Source organism: Trichoderma virens (genome assembly GCF_000170995.1).
Source record: "Trichoderma virens Gv29-8 chromosome Unknown TRIVIscaffold_92, whole genome shotgun sequence".
Classification (NCBI taxonomy): Eukaryota; Fungi; Ascomycota; class Sordariomycetes; order Hypocreales; family Hypocreaceae; genus Trichoderma; species Trichoderma virens.
This window is the reverse complement of record NW_014013657.1, coordinates 709,120-731,996: the sequence shown is the minus strand read 5'-3', so window position 1 is coordinate 731,996 and position 22,877 is coordinate 709,120. Positions and strand designations below refer to the sequence as shown.

Here is a 22,877-nt window from a genome sequence, read left to right as displayed (position 1 = left end):
TCCCAGAGATGCTGCCAAATGATGGAAGCTTGACGTTGAACCAAGGTTTGAAGTGAAGTCTTTTTTTTTCTTCCGAGCGAGAGGAGCTAACCAGCGGTAAGAGACTACAAGAGATAGTCGTTTAGCCGCACAACATCAACCGGAAGCCAAAAGACGCTCACTCGCGAAGGTACATGCAAATTGGCGCGGCTGTGGGATTGATCTTTGATATTGCTCCGTTGGCGGGCGAGCGAATGAAAACGGGAAGAGGTTCAACTAGCCGTGCTAGGCGGAACCATTGAAGCTTAAGGTGGTGTAGTGCAGTGTCTCCAGTACCTGTGCCAACGCCCGGAAATGCCCTAACGGACAGGTTCTTTGCACCTGCGAGAGCTGTAGCCCTTCTGAACGCTTCCAGCTAGCGCCCGCAGCTCCAAGCATGGCCTAGCCCGTTCCCCTCATCTGTAAGCATCCAGGCTTTATCGTCATGGTTGCATTATCGCACTCATGACCACGGAGGCAAAACTCAGTTTCTTCTTTTTCTCTTCGTGTCTCAACCCACTGGCTTGAAGCAAATCCTTTGCTTTTTCCACCTTTTCGATATACTTCTGCAGCTTTGGAATCGGCCACAATCGCCCATTGCTGTGGCTCGACCGCTATACGACAGATCTTTCTAGGCCCACGCCTCGGAAGTGCACGGCAGCTCGCTCTCCAGACTTCTTCCAATTCTATACAAGATCTTTTGCTTTGGCTTCCTACCAAGAGCGCCGCCTCGTTTTCTACCTGGTCTGCAGAAATATGGCAAGGCAATAACTATAACTATACGAACAATCTAAGCCTTTCTGTACATAAACGCCATCATCTTTGGCCGGTTCGCCACCAAGTACAGAGTACAGCCGTCGTCCAATACCTGTCTGTATTCGCACATGTCTCGGTGCGCTTTGCCGTCAGCTCTGAGCCAGATGCGGTCCATACGACATCTTGCTCGGCTGACTTCGAGGGTTTCGGTTCCACGACAATCTGATGGCGCCCTCGTGTTCACAAGACATGTTGCGTCAAGCTCGGCGGCTGCTGAGCAGCCAGAGCCCCAGCCAACCCATACGATTCCTCCTCCTCCGCCTCCGAGCGTCCTTTCGCGTCGGGACCGCATTCGCGATGCTAAGCCCTTCTCAGACTTTCTAACGGATACCTTTCACCGGCAGCATGACTATCTGCGCATCTCCGTCACTGAAAGGTGTAACCTGAGATGTCTGTACTGCATGCCGGAAGAAGGCGTTCCGCTGTCTCCTGATAGGAATCTCCTGACCAGCCCCGAGATTGTTATGCTGTCATCCATCTTTGTATCACAAGGTGTGTCCAAAATTCGGCTCACTGGAGGGGAGCCCACGGTAAGGCGAGACATCTTGCCTCTCATGCACCAACTCGGTGCGCTACGCCCGTACGGGCTCCGTGAACTATGTATCACTACCAATGGCATTTCATTACATCGGAAACTGGATAGCATGATCGAGTCTGGGCTCACTGGAGTAAATCTGAGTCTTGATACCTTAGACCCATGGCAGTTCCAGATCATGACAAGGAGAAAGGGCTTTGATGCTGTCCAGAAAAGCATCGACCGCATCCTAGAGATGAACTCGCTGGGTGCTGGAGTCAAGTTGAAAATCAACTGCGTTGTGATGCGTGGCCTCAACGACCGAGAGATTCTTCCCTTTGTCGAGCTGACTCGAGAGAAAGATCTCGAGGTGCGCTTCATCGAGTACATGCCATTTGACGGCAACAAGTGGAGCAAGGGTAAAATGTTCTCGTACAATGAGATGCTGGACGTAATCCGGGGCAAGTATCCCGACTTGCACAAGGTCCGTGACGAAAAGAACGATACAAGTAAGACTTGGAAAATACCTGGATTTGCAGGCCGCCTCGGCTTCATCACAAGTATGACGCATAATTTCTGCGGCACCTGCAATCGACTTCGGATTACGAGCGACGGGAATCTCAAGGTCTGCCTCTTTGGAAACGCCGAGGTATCCTTGCGGGATATCCTGAGAAAATCCAACAGCGGAGATCCCATAGATGAAGAGGCGTTTGAGGCCATGAAGCAGATTGAGATGAACCGCCGGCAAGGTCTCGCCGGCACCGAGCTTCCCTTGGGAGTAGCACCAAACGAAGCCGAGCTTCTTGACGTTATCAGAATAGCTGTCAAGGGGAAGAAGGCGAAACATGCCGGTCTTGGAGAGCTAGAGCACATGAAGAACCGGCCGATGATATTGATAGGTGGGTAATAAAGCTGCATATCATATCCCCTGAAAACAAAAGCACGATCAGGCGGGTAGCACTATTTCAACTTCCTCGCCGTTTTGTGACTCCTGTGGCGTCAAGCGAATGGGAATGAGAATGTACGATATCACCTATCATCCATTATCGGACTTTATACGACTTGGCGGCGTATGCTAAGTAAATGTATGATAGATCCTGTTCCGTCAACACTCGCTACTATGCCGCCTAAAGCACGACAGCTTATCAGTCGTGCTATGCTATGGTCTAGTGCATCACCAGCAGCTACTTCTGGGTATTTTGGACAACAGCAGCAACTACGACGACTGTCCAGCTCTCGGAGCCTAAGAAACGACAAGGAGGACAAGAATCAACGCACGGCACGCCTCACGCATGTATCCGAGTCGGGTTCGGCACACATGGTCAACATTTCGGAAAAGCAAGTGACGTCACGCGTAGCCACGGCCGCCTGCGCGGTGCACTTCTCGGACGATACGGCAATCAAGTTGATACGGGAGAACCAGATGAAGAAGGGCGACGTTCTCGGCGTGGCTCGCGTTGCCGGCATCATGGCGGCGAAGCGAACGCCGGATCTCATCCCGCTGTGTCACCCCATTGCCATTTCACGTGTGAGCGTCGACCTGGAAGTCGCGGGGAACCGCCAGATCGAGATCAGGGCGACGGTATCGTGCGATGGGAAGACGGGGGTGGAGATGGAGGCGCTCACCGCGGCGTCATCGGCGGCCCTGACGGTGTACGATATGTGCAAGGCTGTGGACAAGGGGATGAAGATTGAAGGGCTTCGAGTTGTTCTCAAGGACGGGGGGAAGAGTGGTAGATGGGAGATGCCTTGATATAGGGAGTATGCATTTATATGGATGCAGGATGCAGTCAATGCGAGTATCTATCTAGAAGACTATTGATGTCGTCTTCTTTTCTTTTCCACCACAGCAATGGGAGGAGAATAACATTGGTGGCATAGCGAGGCAATGGATATGTAGCTCCGTACGTCGATACCAAGCAGCGAGCTTACAAGTCAATCTTAGTAGCTATACTTGAATATACTCATAGACTCACCAATGAACGTGAGAAACAATATAAAGAATCGCCTCCGTATGGATTTACTCGTGGGCGGAACAATGCCTCCGCCGTTAGTCTTACATCCGGACTGGATCAACACGGATGATGGGCAGGGCATCGGTGAGCACAGCTCTCCTGGCGGTACCTCGACAAGCAACAAGTACCTAACAAATCGATCTCGCTCGATAAGGTCCCCATCAAAACGACAGCCCCCCCGTTTGACGATCATTCGACCCATGTGATTGACATACATACACGTACAGGAATGAATCATGGACTTACCCGGGCAAAGAGGCCCCCTCACCCAACCCATCATGACCAAAGACGAGCCAACAGGCTTCCAACAACGCAGCAGCGAGGTGTCCGAATGACCTCCCGCAGGACGCCTGTGAATTCAAAATAGAACGAGGCGCCCAGTCTGCGTTGTCAATATGCATGCCGAGCGGTGAAGACGCCTAAACAAAGAAAGGCATAAAACAGGAAAACAACATGCTCGCCCAGCGGCCACACACCTTGAGGCCAGTGTGGATGGCACGTTGAGACCCAACCCGCTTGAGGCCCTACATGATGTATCTCCAAGTTTCCCTCTTCCAGCTGCCCCTCCTCCGCAGCCATGCAGTGCTACGACGATGCGGGATAATAGGCGGAGAAAACTAGCCCCCCTCCTCTCCTCTTCAGCCCCTCCATTCAGTTTCTCAGCACGGCAGTGACTTGACATTGTCCGGCTTTGAAGCTTGCATCGCGTGTGGCCAGAAGGCGCAGGAAGAGCATCTGCCAATCAGAGCGCTCATCACTCGTTATTATACCACGGAACACCGCGATGATTGGTATGAAGGCATGTCGAAGCGGCGATGCACCAATGGCAGCGCGGCGATAAGGCGAACGGGAAGTCGTGCAGGCGATTGCCCCATTCGGAAAAGATCAAACCAACCGCAGAAGCGTTCACTGTACTTCGAGGCGAAGAGAGACTGTGTGGCGTTTCGTCGGACCGCTCATGGTTGACACAGCCATTCCGAACCTCCGTCTGGCTCAGCTGCCGAGGGATGTACGGGCATGTACCTGTACGGTATACTCCGGACCAGGAGGCAATAACTAGTATATGCTATATCGGGCTGATGCCTTGCAAGCTGAAGTTGCAACCACATGGCAAGGCAAGCTCTCCCATGCCCGGGAACCTGGATGTGGCGACGGCTCTTCTCCGTACGCAGCAGCACGACACCACCCCGTCGTTCCTCTGGCCACCAAGGGGGCATGGCATGGCATGGCATGGCATATCGAGCTGGAACCTCCATCTGCCGCACTGCGACGTCCTGGACGCGGTTCGCTGGAAGCTGGACATGCTCAATGAGACTCTGGAACAAGAAGCGATGCACGAAAGCTTCCACACCAGAACGAATTGGCGGGGTCAGCCCGCTTCTCCCGTCGACCGGCGATTCGTCGCAGCTTGCAGCTTGCAGACTGGAGAGCCCATCTCCACAGGTTGGATTTGCCACTCTGAGTGGGTGAGAGATGGCCATCGAAGCACGAGTCGTCCCTGCGGTGAGGGCACGCGGCCAAAATAGTAGCCCAAGATGTCTTCGCTCAACAGAATATGTACGAGCATGTACCTGTATGACTACATGTACATGCATATGCAGGCGGAGACTTATGGCCGCTGTATGTACTATGTACTCGTGCAAGAGTGTCCTTCCGGTTACCACGGTGTAGCAGATGGAACAGATTCACACTTGAGTACTCCTCCGTATGTTGGTCCGTACAAGTACCAAGTACGGGTAACCAAATGCTCAAGTGCTGCCCGGTTCCGTAGATATGGTGCCGAATCCGGTAGAAGACAGAGAGTTGAGAGGCAGCCGTCTGTTGATCGAACTAACTAAACATCCATTGATTCCCACTGACGGGGCGCCCGTTGTGGCGACTCGCTCTAGTGACCTTCGAAAGAACAAAACGCGAGTCAAGCTGGCTTCTACTTTGCTTTCCGCGTCCACTTGGCAGAAAAAGAAGACACATGAATACAGCCAAGACAGCATTGGGCTTTTTTTCGGTCCTCCACTAGGCCAGATGTCATTGCCAATGTCGTCAAAACGGTGATCAGGATTGGCTGTATCTGTTATTAATAAGACCGGTAGGGGAAATAGACAGGCACGGCATTATGCTGGCGGCAAATACGGTAACGGTAAACACTTGTTCCTGGCGAGCTTGCGGCAGCTGGTGGCAAACTAGCCAGCTAATTGTTTATGCAAGATCTTCGCAGAGCCGCACTGGAATCTAGTAGTCTTCCATTTGACACCCTAAATCGACACCGTTTTTTCAGCATCGCCCGGCGGTGTACTTGCAAAGACGGTGAGAAGGCATGAGATGAGATGGGGGTCCTCAACTGCAACGACGCTCGAGCAGTGCAGTAGGCTCAAGCCGGTGCAAAACGACGGAGGATGAAGCCGAGCAAGATGCCAAGCCGAAAGTGTTTCACCGAGGCAGTCGGAGCTATTACTATATGCCACGGTTTGGCTTCCTGGGGTTGATTTCCTTGGGGCATCAACCATGTACCTGTAGTGCGACTAACATTTGGGCACCCCTACAGAAACCTGGAACTTTTCCGAAGCGTTGTCCGGACCGAAACACTCGTAAAATATCGCTTGGCCGGCTGTCTTGCGGCGACTGGCCTTGGCAAGAGCAGCGAATGGGCTCCATCTGTATTCGCTTGCTATCCGTGGCTGTGCTCCGTTCTCCAGACTTGCAGGGCCTCTATGCGGTTTCCCGCATAACAACCATGTCAATAAAATGAGAGCGAGAAAAAAAGACTCAAGGTTCTTGGCCAGGCACAAGAGCCAAGAGGCTACAAGCAAGAAGATCAACACGCCGAGACCATTTGTGGTGGGACTAGTGCGAGGGCCGCCTTGGGGTCTTTTTCTTGGGGGTGGGGGGAGGGGATTTTTTTGGGACGGACCAGAGTGGCATCTCCGAGATGGTTCATGCGAAGAGAGAGAGGAGAGAGGTAGTATTGGAGGGGGTGAGTGAGGGAAAATACGAGGAATGATGCTGTTTGAGGAGGAGGAGGAGGGGAGAAAGATAGAAAGGTAAAGTAGCTGAGCTGGTGTAAGTTGGCTCGAGAAGGGAAAAAAAAGAGCATGTGAATGTGGAAGCCAGGTAGGTAGACGCAAGTACTGTACCTTAGTGCTAAGGCGTCTCAGCACTTACCTAGTACCTAGACTACCTAGCACTGCCGATGCTTGCGAGAAGCGAGAGCCCTAATGTCTGTGATCACAGGCGCTTTAGCCGTGGCCCGACGGTGACAAGATAGGTACGTTGCATTGCCACAAGCCGATCGAGATGCTGCCGCCCATTGAATGCCAATCTGTGTCTCGGGTGTTGCTCAGTTAGTGCTGGCAGTAATACAAAGCACATGGCACGGCGATATCTCGTGCAGTATTACTCCGTATAAGCAGACTGTGGTGCTCAACAGTGCTCGTACGGTACGGCAACTTCCATTGCACAGCTCCAGGACCCCTAAATCCCATCTGGACAACCACGCCGCGCCCATGCCAATCGGGCGGATACGATGGGGCGAATCTCGAGTGCTAGCGGGCGGCCAGAGTTGACACAAGTCCATGGCGTCTGGATTCTTGTTGTTCTGTTGCCGTTGGTGTTGCCGCTGGTGCCTGTGGCGCTCCGCTTCACGAGACTGGCGCTCGTGCTGGGAGGTGCTCGCGCTGGCCGTAGGCGCTGGAACGGCTTAAACGATGGGCGACAAACGGGGCGCGCGTTTTGCGCTGCAGCCAGCCATTGATGCCATGCCATGCCATGCCATGCCAGGCCAGGCCAGGGAACCAGCAGATAATTAGCGCTTTGTGGTCGTCGATGCCGTTTCTGGCTGCTACACGAACAGGTACGGGGTACCTCTGCCAGCCCTACATTCGCCGGCGCCGCCGAGTGTATCCTGTACGCGGACCGGCAGCAAGCATCGGGTTCCTTGCGAGGCAAATCGAAAATCGAGGCCAGGCTGAGAGCGCAAAAGGGAAACAAGGCACCTGCCACCCTGGCCCGTTAAGCTTACTATGACGAATGTGCCGCATCTGTGGCCGGGGGGGTCGCCAAAAATCTTCATCAATTTCGACCTGTCACGGCTTTGGGGCATGAGATTTAGCATGGATGGGCCGTAGTGCAGGCAGTATATGGCCCATCCAATGTGTAACTTCCGGATTGTGTGCTACAGGACCTAATCCGTCAGTAAGCTCAGCTGAGTGCTGATTTATACTACAGTGCTAGGGAGTGCCGTATTACAGCATACCTATGCTTACTCGGTACCGGCAGTTGCAGCAACTACAGCACGGTAACAAATTGAAGAGCATGGAGCAACAATCGATACTTTCGACGGCCCAGGCTTGGGTAAAAATAAATCTTGCCTTGTTGCTAGCACGCTGCCTTAGTCCACATGGGAGTGGCCGAGCGGGCCAATGGGCTGCCCACCAATTCAATCAATCCTCTCCAGAGGCCCAAAGTTCCGTGCCACACGACTGGAGCAAAACGCCGAGAGAGGGAAAAAAAAAAAAAGAACCCCGACCGGCCTGGATCTGTACATCCGAGTTGCTCGCTTTCCGACGCTGCTGGACAGGTATTTGCGGCGCTCCGGCATGTACCTCGTCCAGACCCAGCGCGCATGCTACCTGACGCAGCTTCGTACATGCTGGAACTTTCAACTCCAGGACAGACGTACATTAGCTCCTCTGTGGCCTGGACGACGTGCATGAGACAGGGAGAGCGGACAGAGCTGCATTAGGTAGCAGGACTAGTCGAGGACTTGGTTAGAATAGAATATTGCTCGCAACCTTTTTTTCTCTCTCATTTTTTTTTTTCTCTCTCTCTCGAAAATAAGTACCGTGTTCAAACCAACGCTTGCATTACCAGCACCAACCTTGCTCTTCTTTCTCCTCCGTGCCTCTTCAATACCTAACCGGCAACTTCTCCACGCTCCATACTCCATACTTACTACCACCACGCCGTCCACATACCAAAATCCGCGACTCGCATCGCCACCGGTCAGCGTCCGTCCAATTGCCGCCCTGCGATAGTCCGCCCCCTGTCCAATCGCACCAATCCGGCCACTCCCCGACACACCCGACATAACACAGAATAGGAGGACCCAGTGCGATTCTCAGAGGATCAATCTCGACTCGACGCTCTCGGTCGGTACCAGCAAAGTAAGCTCCAGACCGGCCAAGTACCCGCCTGTACACGTACCTGGCACTTGCAGCCCTCGGTTGCTTTATATCTTCGTCTTGCCCTCGATCTTGATACCGAGTACATCCCTCGACCTCATCTCCCCAAGCAGAGCAGCGTCGAATCGGCCTTCTATCTACCATCGCCTCCATCCTTTCAGTCCTCTCCTTTGCTGCATAGCGTGTCATCATACCTTGGGGCATCCGCTCTCACATTTATCTCACTCATCACCAAACAAACTCTACACATCTCCAAGCCACTCACCGCGCGGCGGCTCAACGTGGCACGACTCACTCCGCCATTCATCATCCTCTTACGTTAATTACCCCCTGAATTAAAGGGAAGCCCAACAAGAAAAGAGAAGGACAAGTAAAAATCAAGTAAACACAATGGCCGCCCAGCTCATCATGCCCTCCGTACCGGGTGCGCAGCAGCAGTCCCGGCACTTTCTGCCAAGCGCACGCCCTCATGGCCACAGCCGCTCGCAGTCCTTCCAGCTTCCTCCAGGACCTCAGCTCTCGCCAAACAGCTCAAACGGCTTCCATGAGCACGCCGTCTCGACACCGCCGTCGCCCAAGGCTCGCCACGCCACCCATGTACGCCCCGTCTACATGCCGGCTGCTCTGCGACCAAACGACGAGTTCCCGCAGCGGCCCTTGACCAAGTCAAGATCTGGCGACTCGAGCTCCGACTCTGGATCCGACGTGACGCTGCGCCGCTCAAATACGGGCTTCATGAGCCTCAGCGGCATCGTCAGCCAGCGCCTGGGCCGACGAGCCAGCGAGAGCGGCAAGAGCAGCAGCATCGACGGCGAGTGGAACCTCGATCTCTTCCCCGACGTTACTGAGCCGCCAACGCGCAAGCACTGGAAGGTTTGTTTGAGCCCGAGGATCCATCTACATGACGAGTTATCGCTAACAATGTCTCCATCAGCCCGACACCGAATCCACCATCTGCGACGACCCGACGTGCAAACGCAACTTCAGCTATTTTGTCCGGCGGCACCACTGCCGCAAATGTGGCAACATCTTCTGCGACTGGCACTCTAGCTATGCGCTCCCGCTCGACCAGGACGCAAACTTCAACCCGCGCGCCGTCCCATCACGCACGTGCAACCACTGCTTCGAGCAGTTCAAGACCTGGCACAGCCGCGAAAGCAGCCAAGTGTCCAGCCCAGCGTCCTCGGATGCTCATCGCACAGTCCCTTCCACACCAATCGCCGCCCAGCCAGCGACACCGTTTGGCCTGCCCCAGGGCCCTGAGATTCCAGCCAGCGTTCCCCGAGACTGGAACTGGAGCACCTTTTAAGAGAGAAACCTGGCGGCTGAGCCGCTGTATCAAACCACACGGCCGAGGGGACTCCTCTTGGTGGGCAAGATGTCCATCAGGGAGCTGGCCAGTTTTCCTATTACTTACCACACTCGTGTCGCCGCTATGGCGGCATCTGATACCCAGAGCGAACACATGAAGTTACGAGAAACTCAAATGACGATAGACCATTAGACCAGATTGATGATTTTTTTGATTTTTTTTCTTTTTCTTTCTTGTTTTCATTTCCATGTCTCCTATTTACAACACCCCAACCAAATCTTCTTGACAACGGGGCAAACTCGATCTATCTACACGAGAATCTCGTCGGACATCTCAACCACACACCCCCTTTTTCATCATCTTTTCTTCTTTTTCTTGAAATACTGCATGGAAACATTTTCATCTCGGACAAAAACTCGCCGAGCAGAACGGAATGAATAATTCAGATTCAGAAACAGACAAGCTACTAGACTTTTGGGAAAGCAGGCGTTTTTTCTTAGCGGGATACCCCCTTCTTGGCAGCTCCTTTTTCTCTTTTTTTTTCGTCTTTTTGGATGAGGAAGGAGAGAGAGAAAGGGGTGCCTCGACATTTTATTATCCTTATTTTCTTTATTATTATTATTATTATTATTATTATTATTATTTTGATGTGCGGGATTGTTTGGAAGGAGATAATACCCCCGATGGCGGAGTAGCCGCTTGTTTTTGTGAGCCGAGGTTGCTTCTATAGACAAATAATTGACTCTCTTTACACATATTTCAACTTCATCTCCTAGATCTGTGCTTGTAGTTTTGTCGCCAAGTCATGATTCGCATTGTGTAGATGCAAGGAAAAGGGGACATCTTACCTGTTGATGCAGGGAAAAGGGGGGGCATCGCTCTGCAAAGCACAAAGTATACGAATAATGAATGACCAGACAATATCACATAAAATCTCAAGTTAAGCAAAAAAGACATCTTCTGATCCGGTAATCCGGTCATCTCTCAGATTCTATTCGAGTCGTGTATCTCTTTTTTCAACTTTGATAATTACGACAAGTGAGGAGGAGGGGAAAAAAAATGCAACACTATCCTTGTCCATGCAATACTTGATGTGAAAAAAACCATGAAAAAAATATTTTCCCCCCAAAGCCCATCCAGTTAAGGACTTTAAAACAACGCCATGCCCAGGGCAATTGAGAGCAGATCTTTTTTTGGTTCTTTTCTCATGCCCGTAAGTAAAAATAAAATCAAACCAAATCTCAACGAATTCTTGCCAAATCAAAACACATGGTTTGATCAGCGCGAGTATCCTACAACTTTCAAGCCCCCCTTTTCGCCCACCAGCTTTTTTATCTTGACCCTTCTCGCGGGGGGTTTCTAAGCCCTGCGCTTGGTGGTCTTGCCGTTGGGGCTGCTTCCCTCGGCCATCTGCTCGCCGCCGTAGACCTCTCTCTCGACATTGCGGGCAGCTTCCCAGCCAGCCTTCTCAGCAAGGGTAACCTCGTCGCCCATGCCGCGGGCAGCCTTGCCGCCGAGCTTCTGGGCAGCGCTGCTGCGCTTGACGTAGCTTGCGATGAAGAAGCTGATGAAGAGGTAGGTGAGAGGGGCAAGGTAGACGACGTTGATCCAGATGGCAAACGTCTCACCAGTGGTGAGGGTGCAGGGCTGGACGAGATCATATGTCCGCGTAACGGTGGTGGACTTGCTGATGGTAGGCGCGGCCGCAGCCTCAGCGCCACCAGCGACCTCGGCAGCTCCGAAGATGAGCTGCTTGAGCGAATCCAGGGCACTGACGGCAGTCGGGATGATGTAGTCGATCGGGGCGCTCCTGGTGACGGGAGACTCTTCGGTGACGACGTGGGTAGATGTGATGGGGGAAACGTAGGTGATGAAGGAGGGGACCATGGCGAATGTAGCTCCAATGATGAACTGGGTGATTTGCATGGAAGTCAGGGAACGCTTCATGGCCGTAGGGACTCTAATGGAGAAGGCCGACAGAGTGTAGTAAGTGTACTAGAAACGCAAGGTTAGCAAAAGGAGCCGCGGTGAAATCTGGGGTCAAAAGCCGGAGAAAAAGAAACTCACCATCAAAGAGTGGATGAAGGAGTTGAAGAGGCAGAAGATCCAGATGGGGATAGCCATGTATCGCATGCCAGCCCACATGCACATCATGGCACCGGCGTGGTGGTATGTCTGCAGAGTCGAGCTGTACTTGCCCTTGGCCAAGATGATGAAGGTGTCGAGGACCTCGTAGAACTTGCTCAGATAAAAGATCCAGCCGTAGTAGTTCAGGCCCTCGTTCCACATTCGGCCGGGCTCAGTAGTGCTGGGCATGCCGCCCGAAGAGAGCAAATGCGCAAGAGAGCTCGGTGAAGCACTATCCCAGCTTAGAGTGGTCTCGTTGAAGTAGATGGAGTTACCCAGGCCTCGAGGTCCGTGAGGGCGGCAGAAGCCATCAGCAGTAGCCGCAACACCGCCAGGGCCAAAGGGGCTGACGACACTCCTCCTCATGACGCCAACCATGCCCCAGAATGTCCAGGCGGAGTAGACGGCGAGGAAGATGTTGTGCAGGACGACAAAGACGAAGAAGGGGCGTGTTTTGCTGATGCCCCATGGCTTCTTGTTGCGCGCCTTGTTGTACTTGTTGAGTAGCTTGGCCGAGATGGCATAAAGCGCGGCAATCGTCAACGGAACTCGAGCATCCAGAGCAGACACATAGAGATCATCTGGGATGTTGAACGGCCTCAGAATAGAAGCAGGGACATGAGCCGGAGCGATTGGCGCCGGGGGGTTGGCCGGGGGGAAGTTGAAGAGGTGGGCTTCGGGCAACGAGCCCCAGACCTGAAATTTGGACATGGCGGATGCGGGATGATGCTTGCCAGGTGAAGGAAAACCGTGCAAGTTGTGTGGGTGAAGATCGAGTTGTGGTGGTGAAGAGACACGCTCTGCTGCTAATGGTGTAAGTCGTCGTCCAGCCAGGGAGCCTTTCAGTGTAGTCGCATGTACCTTTTTTTTCCCGCTAACAAACACAAGAAGCAAGCTTGTTCCAGCTCTTGTTTGCCCCAGAATAAGGTTCCAGGCTATTTTGGACAATGCAAGGCGCTGCCAAACAGGCTATTATGAAAAACAAGGTGGAAAAGAGGAAATTGGAAGGAATTGTCCCAATGACAAAGATATTAAGAAGAAATTCGAGAGCGCAGTGGAAAATTAAAAGAGGGCGCTCTGGATACCCGCTTCCGCCGCGGCTTGGGATTCAAGGGAGGGGTGAGAAGAGAGGCCGAGCAAAAAAAAACACGCCTGGCGAATTTGTTGGGGCACAGGCGGGTCAACGGAGCAGTTCAACCAAGTCTCAATGATGCAAGCGAGCAAAAAAAAAATGGGAAAAAAGAGGCGAAACAAGAAGGGCTGCAGGCGATTAATTGAACCACCCAAATGCAGATGGTGGTAGATTGTTCGTCCCTTTTTAATTGGTGGCCAGCAGATCAGAGGGTGCGAAGTAACTTTTCGGTTGCTTCGTCGTCGACCTGGTACCGCACGCTCGCTGCTTTCGTCTATGGGCGGCTAAGTACACTGGCGGTGGTGATCGTGGGGAGAGTGACGTTTGGTTTGGTATTACAGCTTGACGATACGATACGCCTGGAGCAGAGTACGAGTACGGTATTAAACAACAGGCAGGGCTGGTGAATTGGCCAAAGGGAGAGTGATAAGACCGATTCAATGAAGATGTTTATGAGCGTGTCATGTCAGACAAGGCCAGCTCGAGGGAGGCGGACGATGTTTATACTTGGTGCTTGGGCAGCTTCATTTCACATCAACGCGATATAGACGTCACGCACCTCTCGGTACTTGGCAGAGGCGTCGTTTCTAAACCACGAACGGCATTAATTTCACATAATGTGAAGTCTCCCTTGTTCAGCTCCAGCGGCCGCTCGCCAAGCCAGGGGCCAAAGTCAAAAGAGAGCTGTTGACTGACTACACGATAACCAAGCGGAGGGCCCCCCTGGTCGCCTCGGAGCCCGCGGAGCAAGAGCTCGATCGATTTCGTTTGAAGCCTCATTGAGCAGCTGAACCAAAAGAAGAGAATACAGTACTACGTGATGTCTAATATTACCGCAGATTACAGAATATGGAGCATCAACAAGTACCGAGGATGGACACACTACTGGAGCTAACACCTGCCATTGTCTTGTTATCGATTGCAATACCATCCAGATGATCGTCGTCTTCTTCTTTCTTTCTTTTCCTCGTCCCATCTTCTCCCCACCACTTGATTCCCACTCCTCGTACTTTGAACCAGCATCGGCTTTCTCGCTTCTCTCCACGATTGCGACTCGTCGTTTGCCGATCCAGCGAACAACTCCCGCATCAGGGGCCGTGCCAACCGGGGCCGGATATAGCGGTCACTCGATCAGGGAAAAACAAATAAATAAAATACAGTAAATAAAATAAAACCATACAATTCATTAGATGCCATCACGGTAGCACCGTCATGCTCGCGACCATGGCGCAACAATAGACTCAGCCTGTCCTCGCCCAGGTACTGTACGAGTACAATGACGCCCACGCTTATAATCTCCTTTCGACAGTCGCCAGGCTTGGTCATTGGCCGGCTCTCCCCATGCCCAGCTTCTGCTTGTCCATCCCTCCCTCCCCTGCATCTCCACCCCAACATCGGCTCTAGGCCCGAAAGGACGAGAATGCAGCAAATGCCGCCCGTTGTCTTCCATTCCAGCACCTGTACATGGCTTGTCCCCTTGCGTTTTTTTACCTTTGTCCCGGCTCGAACGGCGGAAATACTACAAGCAGATATCGCACTCGCATCCCTATTGCCGTGCAAACCGGCAATGACGCACTGCACGATACTTGAATGAGCTGAGCATCATACCAAACTTTCGCAGCTTCTCCCTCCCACCACCAGCTCTCCAGGAACCACGCGACACCCAGCATTTAAGGGGACCAAAACATCTCAATCAATGCTAGCCTCCCGTATCGCCACACCAACTTCTCGTCCTCCCGGCCAGCCGCTCCAATACGGAGTGGTTGCAGGCTGCCCCGTTCCTCCGTATGTGGCCGCGATGCGGAGCCGGATGCGGCAAACGGCCCAAGTTCAGCTCTCACAAAAAAAAAGCAGCCAGTTAGAAAAAAGTTTTCTTTATACTTTTTTGTTGGGGGAGAACCCTCTAGCGCCGCATCGCTGGGATACCACCCTCCCCTTGGCAAAAGAGATAGAGATGCTGCTACTATTATCTGCCCCGTGCTTTTTCATGGCACCCCCCGCACAAATACTATATTGAAATGGATGTCCAAGCCGAGCTTCACATGAGGGCACATGCACGCAAGTCGCATTAGCCGTAGCAAGTTCCTCGGCTCCCCCATACTTTGCTGCTGAATACGAGTACATGGCCGGTAACTGTATTCTGGAAGCCCATGAAATCCAGGGTCGGGGGTGGCTACTGTAGGACTTTTGTTCTCCACACAAGACCTGCTAACCCAAGTAAACTTTTACCCAGAGCCTTACTAAACGCTTAGCGGCCGCAACGGACTCGAGACGCAACACCACTCCAACCCATGAGGCACGTGCAGCTTCGCAACCTCCAGTTGATTGGATATATCATATAATGCACAGCTCGTTTCTGCCGCCTTGAATGAGCTGGCCGAGTTGCTTGCACCGAGCCCCCCCAAGGCATCAACAAAGTCATTTTACCGAGAAAGAGTGCGAAAGAGAGTGAGAGATAGAAACAGACGGGGGAGATGATACCACCGCCAAACCAGCCCATGCAAACCCAGCATTCTAAGCAGACAAAACCCCCCAAGCTCTCATCGCCACACTGCCTGCGCCATCAAACTTGCATCAAAGAGATGAGGAGAAAGATGCAACGGCAATCAAGTGCTACCTTGCCTTACCAAAGCACTCCGTCACCGTGCTTCGCTTGCTTGCGAACACACCCCTCGATGCGATGCAATGCACCAAATCTGTACTCGTGAACAAGGAATCATCTGCATGTATGTACCTCTTTTACTCCTAACCTCCGTTCGATCCCAACATCTCCGCACCGGGAACTTCTGCCTTGCAAGGCAATCGGCGGCGGGGGAATTAGAGCACCTGCGGAGATCAGAACATCCCAGCCCGTCGCAACATCACCGACAAACACCGCTCGGACAAATTGCTTCATTGCCATGTCATCTCCGAGACTCGTAAACATCACAGCACCTTGATTGCGACTTTATTTTTACCACGTGGGAGGTTGGTAATACCGGCAGCAGCATGTTTCAAGAGAAAAACAGAGAAAAACAAGCAAGACATCACAGATAGACATCTGGTCCATACAACGTCATAATAAAAGTAAGTCATTTATTCTTGCTGCTTACTGATTCATAATACAAACATGCAGACCGCGCCCATATGTCATTCCCGGTCCAATTATACTTATACCAAAACCCATCAGATATCTTAATCATTGTCCATCATTATTTAGCAACCCACTCGCCGGCGATCCAGCGGTTGAGGAAGTTGATGCTGCCCTCAGGCTCATCCGTGGGTGTCATGTGGCCGGCATGGTAGATCTGCATCCAGGTGAGGTTGTGTGATGACTGGACGTTGCCGTATGTCCTGTCTCCAACAGTGAGATCCTTGGTCTTGGCGCTACGGAAGTCGTCACCGTGCTCCCACTCAAGAGCATTGACCCAGGCCTTGTTGCCCAGCCAGTTGCAGATGAAGTCGGCGTCACCGGCGTAGATGAGGACGGGAATCTCCTTCAGGAGTTCGGGAACAAGGCGGTAGATGGGCTTCATCCAGTCACCACGGAGCAAGAAGTCACGGTTGATCTGGAAGTTGCAGCTTTCGTAGCTTGACACCTCGGCACCAAGGGCCTCCATAGTCTCAGGCTTGTTCAGGTACTCGGAGATCCAACCCAGACCCTCGTAGCACAGGTTGCCGGAATCCTCACACTTGGAGCGGATATCGTAGGGGTTGTAGCCGGTCTGCTGGTACGGTCCAATGAAGGCGTTGTTGCAGTAGATGGCAGCGGGAACGCAGACCCAAGCGCTCTCAGAGTCGTAGCAGTTCTTGATGAGGCTCTGGCAGCGGGGCAGAGCGTTGTCCATGGCGTTGCACTGGCTCTCGCTCAGGACGGCGGGGTAGCCACCGTCACCGCAGGCCATGGGCCGGTAGTAAGCGTACTGGGTGAACTCATCGGTCAAGCCATTGCCGACAGCAATGCTCTTGAGGTTGATGTTGCGGTCCTTGTGGGAGAGGATCTCTGCCGCAAAGGTAGGGACGTAGTGTCCACCGTATGACTCTCCAGCAATGTGGAAGTCCTGAGTAGAGTACTCGGGGTACTGGTGGAAGAAGAGGGTGAGGAGGGCGTAGACGTCCTTGCCAGCAGCGACAGTGTCGCTGACTGAGCCGCTACCATATGAGTAGCCCACGTTGACCGGCTGGTCAAGGAAGATGACGGAAGCATTGTTGTTCCATGCGTGTGGGTTGTTGACAACCTGAATCTTCTTGTTGATAGAGGCAGGTCCCAGCTCAAAGAAGAGACCAGTGAGGGAAGAGCAGCCTGGGCCGCCATTGAGCCACAGGATGACGGGGTCGTTCTTGGGGTCGTTGCGGGACTCGAAGAACCCTGCGAAACAAGACATTGGTTAGCCATTGGCCTGCGTTATCGGAGATTTGTCACAGTGTAAACTCACAGTAGAACAAGTGCTTGTCCTTCTCGTCGTCATCGAGGTATCCGCTGAACTGCTTCACGGAGTCGACACCGAGCTTGGCGGGATCGACCTTCTTGGTTCGCAAGCTGTAGTTGGACAGCTTGCCGCCCACCAGACGGCGGGACTCTCCAGACTCGCTCTCGACCCACAGCTTCTGGACGTCGGCGCCCTTGACGACATGGTCCCAGTCGCCATCGGGCTTGCGGTCGTGCTTCTTAGGCTTGATGCCCTTGGCATGGGCCATGAAGGCCTCCATGGCATCCGGGGCGAGCAGAGAGACCTCCTCCCAGAGAGCCTTGGCATCGGCAGTGAGATCGCCAAACTTGTCCTTGAAGGACGAGGCAAAGGACTCAAAGTCGCCGCTGAACTGGACGGCCGGCTTGGACGCAGGGTCGTTGAGAACCTTTTGGTCCTGGAAGGCCATGGCCGACGAGGCAGCGCCCAGCACGAGGGCGGATGTAGACAACCGCATTATGACTGATGCTAGTGATATCGGATAGCAGAGTTCTTGATGCGGATTGGGATGTTGATGAAGATGAAGATGGGAGAGGAATTGATGATTGAGAAATGGGGGAAGGACGAAGAGTCGGCTAATAAAGGGCGTGGCTGGCCGAGAGAAGCGGTCATTACGTATGCGAGAGTCGCCAGGCAGCCCAACCTCTTGGTTCAAGCCCGGGGAAAGTCAGGCACCTTGCCTAACGCATTATTGTGCCCAGACACTGCCATGTACCTGTCGTTAGTGTTGGCCAGGCGCACTGTGACCCCTCGCCGTTGCCGCAGGAGTCGGGTAACAGATAGCCACTGCAGGAGCGCTGCTGGCTGTTAGCGCATCAGCCCCTTCGCCGGTTACGGAACTTCGAGTCCGGCACTGTCCGAGTCCGAGTCCCTTGATGGCGCCCTCAGGCGATTGGCACGAGAGGTGAAGGAGCGAGACAATACAAAGGCTGGTAGGTGCCTGGATATGCTGCAAATAGAATAGAGCCGCTATTGGCATCTACTCTACAGGTCTCATACCCACCAAGTCTCACGTCTCCTTAGACTCTGCTGTACTTTAGGGAGGGCTTCACACTCCGTGCTTGTATCTGTAACGCCCACCACGGCCAAAGTACTCCGTGCTATCCATGCAAAACAAAGGTCCCCCCGGGATACTGATAGCCCCCACATATTGCCGTATCCGGTGTGGAGGCTCTCAGGCCCCGGCTCGTACCGTTCACGTGGCCCCAATCAGCACTCAATCTAGCAAACTCCAGCAGACGCGGTGAAGAGGTACAGTACGAGTACGAGTATCAACATTGCTTTGTCAGGCCTCACAGTTGGGCAACTTGGGTATCTATACGTGGTGATGTACAGTATGAAGCCCCTGTAACAAAAGTAGAGAAAGATATATTTTGGTCTCATATTTATAACCCATATTTCTTGCCGTGGGGTCCTTTTTAATAGATTGGGTTGCTGATATCAACAAAGATATATAACACAACAATGCTGAACGATATACTTGCTACATCCTCTCAGGGGTAATATCGCATCATAAATCTTTCCACCCGCGACGTTAGACTATCACCGGCGTACAGAGCAATACTTGCAAGCCATGTTTAACATTTTTATTTCAATTTTATTTTGGTTTATAACAATGCATACCCTAGACAAAGACATCGTCTATTTGCCCTCCTCAGCCTTGGCCGCCGCTCCCTCCTCCTTCTGCTTCGCCTTCTCAGCCTTCTTCGCCGCAATCTGCTGCTCCTTGAGCAACTTCTTCAGCTGGTTCTTGGTCAATTTCTCGGCTCCGCCTTCAGTCGAGGGTGCGGCTTCATCCGCCTTAACCACTGGCACAACAAGATCCGCGCGGGGGACATTGGGGTTTCCCTGCCATTCCAGCGGGCGGATGGCCATGAATTGCTTCACGACCTCGTCCGTTACCTTGGCTCTTCTCTCCTGGAAGGCGCCGACGTACTCCTGGAGTTTCGCAATGCAAATTGCCTTGAGCTGTTCACGTGCCGGTTAGTATATTGACGGCAAGGAATAGGGGTTTATACGAAGAACTCACCTCGCCAGTCAGAAGCTTGCCACTTAGGTAATCCGCTCTAATCTTGGCCAATTCCTAAATTCGTCGTATTAGTAAACCTTGTTCCAGGCAGTTACGCATGGGCCACAAACCTCGTCATCTTCCAAGAAGAACTGCAGATATTGGTATGAAACATCAACATCCGGGTTGCCTCCCTTCTCACGGTGCTCCTCAACAGTCTCGCGGCCTCCTGAGAAGGCGTATTTGTTGACCTTGTTCTTGATGTCCTTGGCCGAGTCCTTCATGAAAATGGCAGAGGTGTCGTCACTGGCTGACATCTTGGAGCCCGGGCCCTGCAGGGCATCCAGGAATCTCATGTGCACCAGAGAGGGCTTGGCGTAGCGAAGGCTCACGGCACAGTCTCGCGTCAAACGGAAGTAGGGGTCCTGATCAATGGCGCAAGGAATCAGGCAGGGGATCTTGGCTGTCTTCTTCTCATCATCGCCAAAGATGTGGGGGAACGACGAGGCGAAGGATGTGGCACCCTGAATACTGGGGAAGTGAATCTTGCCGATATTCGAGCTGGAGGGGGGGGAGGAGAGGGTTAGTGACATGCTGTTCATGCAATCTAAACACTCCGATTACAACTCACCTTCCGTCGAAGCCAAACACGGCCTTGGCCACGTTGAAAGTGACTCTCTTGGAGAATCTCGAAATGTTTCTATAAAAAGCACCGCCGATGAAATCGTAATCCGAAAAGATGAATGTCTTCTTCATGTCGAAGCCAGCAGAGATGATGTCCTTGGCATTGGTCTTAGTGTAGCTCATAACCTCCTCAATGGTTCGCTTTTCTGAGAAAAGGAATTTCTCGTCTGCATACACAAGACTTAGTTCTTCTGCAACTCAATGAAAACACACATAGGTAGAGATAACTCACCATCTGTCAACATGATAATCAGGGGGGCATCAAGCACATCCTGAAGCCACCTGCGACAACACATTAGAACACTCGCCCCAAGTCAAGGTCTTCATGAAACTCATACTTGACAAAGTCAAACACCTGGGTATGTCCAATGTGCATGCTGTCACTGCTGGGGCCTCGTCCAGTGTAAAGAAAGAAGGGCTCATTCTGTGAAACTGCGTCAGAAACAGGATCTCATCCCACAAGCAGGGGCATTGCAGCATCATCCATCTCCTCATACCTTCTCATAACGATCAAGAATCGCCGTAAGATCTCTGTGGCTGAAGACAATTCCACGGCGCATAAAGCGATGCGGCTTGCTGCCCGTCACCTTCTCCCAGCGCTCCAGCAGCGCATCGTCGATCAAGCTGGTGCCGAACTCGTCAATGAGCTTTCGGTAGTCGATGGCCTTGACCTTGCCATCCTCGCCGACCTCTCCAGAGACGGACCACGGGTTGATGTCCTGCTTGCCGGTAGTGGCGTGGGCATGACCCGTTGCGTCCTCGACGGCCGGGGCAGTCGTAGCGTCGGCCATTTTTAGCTATAGTCTGAATGTCTTCGAAAAAGAACAGTGTCGTGAATAAATTCTTGTACAAAGCAGATCCAATCCAACACGACAATGCTTATGCGGATTCTATGACTCCCAAGACCCTCCTGTGACTCTTTGTGACTCAACACTCTCAAAGGCGGGGCACTACCAGAAGATTATCAGCAGAGCAGGAATTCAAAGGCCAGGGTGTTTTGCAAGGCTGCTTCGCATTCTTGGTGGGGTAGCGCAGATGGAAAAAAAAAGTTCAAAGTGTGTGCATCAGCTTCCAAATATGACCAGGCGGAGGGAAAATACACCTGCAGCTAAGCTAGATTGGGGCATTTCTACAGCGGTGCAATACAGCCGCTCATCTGGCAGGTGTTCAGCGCGGTAATCCAAAAATACACTGAGAAAGCAGAAACTTGCAGTGGAATGCCATTGATTGTAGAAGATTCTCTTTCTCAAAGGCGTTCCCGTGTGGCTCTCATTACCAAACCACTGCTCAGGCCAAAGCAAGGAACCAGAGGTGGCAAGACATCATCGCCCAGATCCAGTATAAGCCAGGTCCGCATTTGTCATCCTCAGGTACGAGTACATGGATAATCCCCCGCCAAGGCTCTGCCAGTCAGCTAGCCTTGACATTTATATCCAACTGACGTCTTCTTTTTTTTTCTTGCACGACCTTTGCAAACAGCAGCAAAATCAACACCCGTTTCCTTCATACAGCGTTTGACCTTGTTTTTCTTGTCTAATTTCTGCTTTTGTTCTTCCCAGCATTTCACGACACAAACCCGATAATTCTTCGCAAACATGTCTCGAATCAACCTCCCCTCCAACCAGATCAAGCTCACAAACGTCTCGCTCGTGCGCCTGAAAAAGGGCAAGAAGCGCTTCGAAATCGCCTGCTACAAGAACAAAGTCCTTGAATGGCGCTCCGGCATCGAGACCGACCTCGACAACGTCCTTCAGATCCCAAACGTCTTCCTCAACGTCTCCAAGGGCCAGACCGCGCCAAAGGAGGACCTCGAAAAGGCCTTTGGCAAGGGCAAATCTACCGACGACATCGTCCTCGAGATCCTGAAAAAGGGAGAGCTGCAGGTGGGCGATAAAGAGCGCGCGGCGCAGCTAGAACGGGTGCATAATGAGGTCATCAGTATTGTGGTTAGCAAGCTTGTCGACCCGCGGACGAAGAGAGTGTACACGCCCGGCATGATCGAAAAGGCTCTGGATATGCTGAGCTCGCAGGCGCACAACGGGGAAAAGACGACGGATTCGGGAACCGCAACGCCGACGACGTCAGAGGCCGGTGAGGCCAAACCCAAGACTCGCGAGCACACGTGGACGGGAGTTGTCACCACCAAGAGCGCAAAGAGCCAGGCCCTTGACGCTATGAAGGCCCTCATCGCATATCAGCCCATCCCTGTCGCACGGGCCAGGATGAAGCTCCGAGTCTCATGCTCTACCAATGTTCTCAAGCAAGCGGTCAAAGCGCCCAAGGCCGCCGCAAAAGAGGAGGACGGCGAAGCAAAGGCAGCCGGCACAGTCAAGGATCGGATTTTGGGCTACGTCGAGCAGGTTGAGAGCCAGGACGTCATGGGCTCGGAATGGGAAGTTGTGGGCTTTGTTGAGCCGGGCGCTTTCAAGGCTCTGTCTGATTTCATTGGCAACGAGACTAAGGGCCAAGGCAGAGTCGAAGTTTTGGATATGGCAGTCACACATGAGGATTAAAGCACAGAAATTTCAGATAGGACTAAAAAAAGGAATAAAATGATACCCGAGGCCAATGGACTGTAACGCGGTTTTCTAAAGGAGAAATAAATTCATTAGTCGTAACTTTTTTT

At 52.6% G+C, this 22,877-nt stretch overlaps 6 protein-coding genes across 6 annotated transcripts; 3 read left to right on the top strand and 3 right to left on the bottom strand.

Moving 5' to 3' along the window:
* Positions 1 to 938: 938 nt before the first annotated feature.
* Positions 939 to 3,101, top strand: TRIVIDRAFT_56439 (uncharacterized protein; the record flags this gene model as incomplete). Its single annotated transcript, XM_014094174.1, has 2 exons — positions 939 to 2,247; positions 2,482 to 3,101. 2 exons carry the CDS (start codon positions 939 to 941, stop codon positions 3,099 to 3,101), a joined length of 1,929 nt encoding a protein of 642 aa, XP_013949649.1.
* Positions 3,102 to 8,887: 5,786 nt separating this feature from the next.
* TRIVIDRAFT_87250 (uncharacterized protein) lies at positions 8,888 to 10,608 on the top strand (the record flags this gene model as incomplete). The annotated part of the gene is made up of 2 exons (XM_014094173.1): positions 8,888 to 9,413; positions 9,475 to 10,608. 2 exons carry the CDS (start codon positions 8,931 to 8,933, stop codon positions 9,847 to 9,849), a joined length of 858 nt encoding a protein of 285 aa, XP_013949648.1.
* Positions 10,609 to 11,211: 603 nt separating this feature from the next.
* Positions 11,212 to 12,690, bottom strand: TRIVIDRAFT_164623 (uncharacterized protein; the record flags this gene model as incomplete). Its single annotated transcript, XM_014094172.1, has 3 exons — positions 11,212 to 11,499; positions 11,581 to 11,847; positions 11,920 to 12,690. The coding sequence occupies 3 exons, from the start codon at positions 12,688 to 12,690 to the stop codon at positions 11,212 to 11,214; spliced, it is 1,326 nt and encodes a 441-aa protein (XP_013949647.1).
* A 3,477-nt stretch (positions 12,691 to 16,167) lies between these two features.
* Positions 16,168 to 18,147, bottom strand: TRIVIDRAFT_87251 (uncharacterized protein; the record flags this gene model as incomplete). Its single annotated transcript, XM_014094171.1, has 2 exons — positions 16,168 to 17,459; positions 17,527 to 18,147. 2 exons carry the CDS (start codon positions 18,014 to 18,016, stop codon positions 16,303 to 16,305), a joined length of 1,647 nt encoding a protein of 548 aa, XP_013949646.1.
* A 1,053-nt stretch (positions 18,148 to 19,200) lies between these two features.
* On the bottom strand, positions 19,201 to 21,042 carry TRIVIDRAFT_56443 (uncharacterized protein; the record flags this gene model as incomplete). The annotated part of the gene is made up of 7 exons (XM_014094170.1): positions 19,201 to 19,527; positions 19,589 to 19,642; positions 19,699 to 20,128; positions 20,199 to 20,418; positions 20,484 to 20,533; positions 20,590 to 20,675; positions 20,749 to 21,042. 7 exons carry the CDS (start codon positions 21,040 to 21,042, stop codon positions 19,201 to 19,203), a joined length of 1,461 nt encoding a protein of 486 aa, XP_013949645.1.
* An 804-nt stretch (positions 21,043 to 21,846) lies between these two features.
* TRIVIDRAFT_64650 (uncharacterized protein) lies at positions 21,847 to 22,764 on the top strand (the record flags this gene model as incomplete). The annotated part of the gene is made up of 1 exon (XM_014094169.1): positions 21,847 to 22,764. One exon carries the CDS (start codon positions 21,847 to 21,849, stop codon positions 22,762 to 22,764), a length of 918 nt encoding a protein of 305 aa, XP_013949644.1.
* Between the last annotated feature and the right edge of the window lie 113 nt (positions 22,765 to 22,877).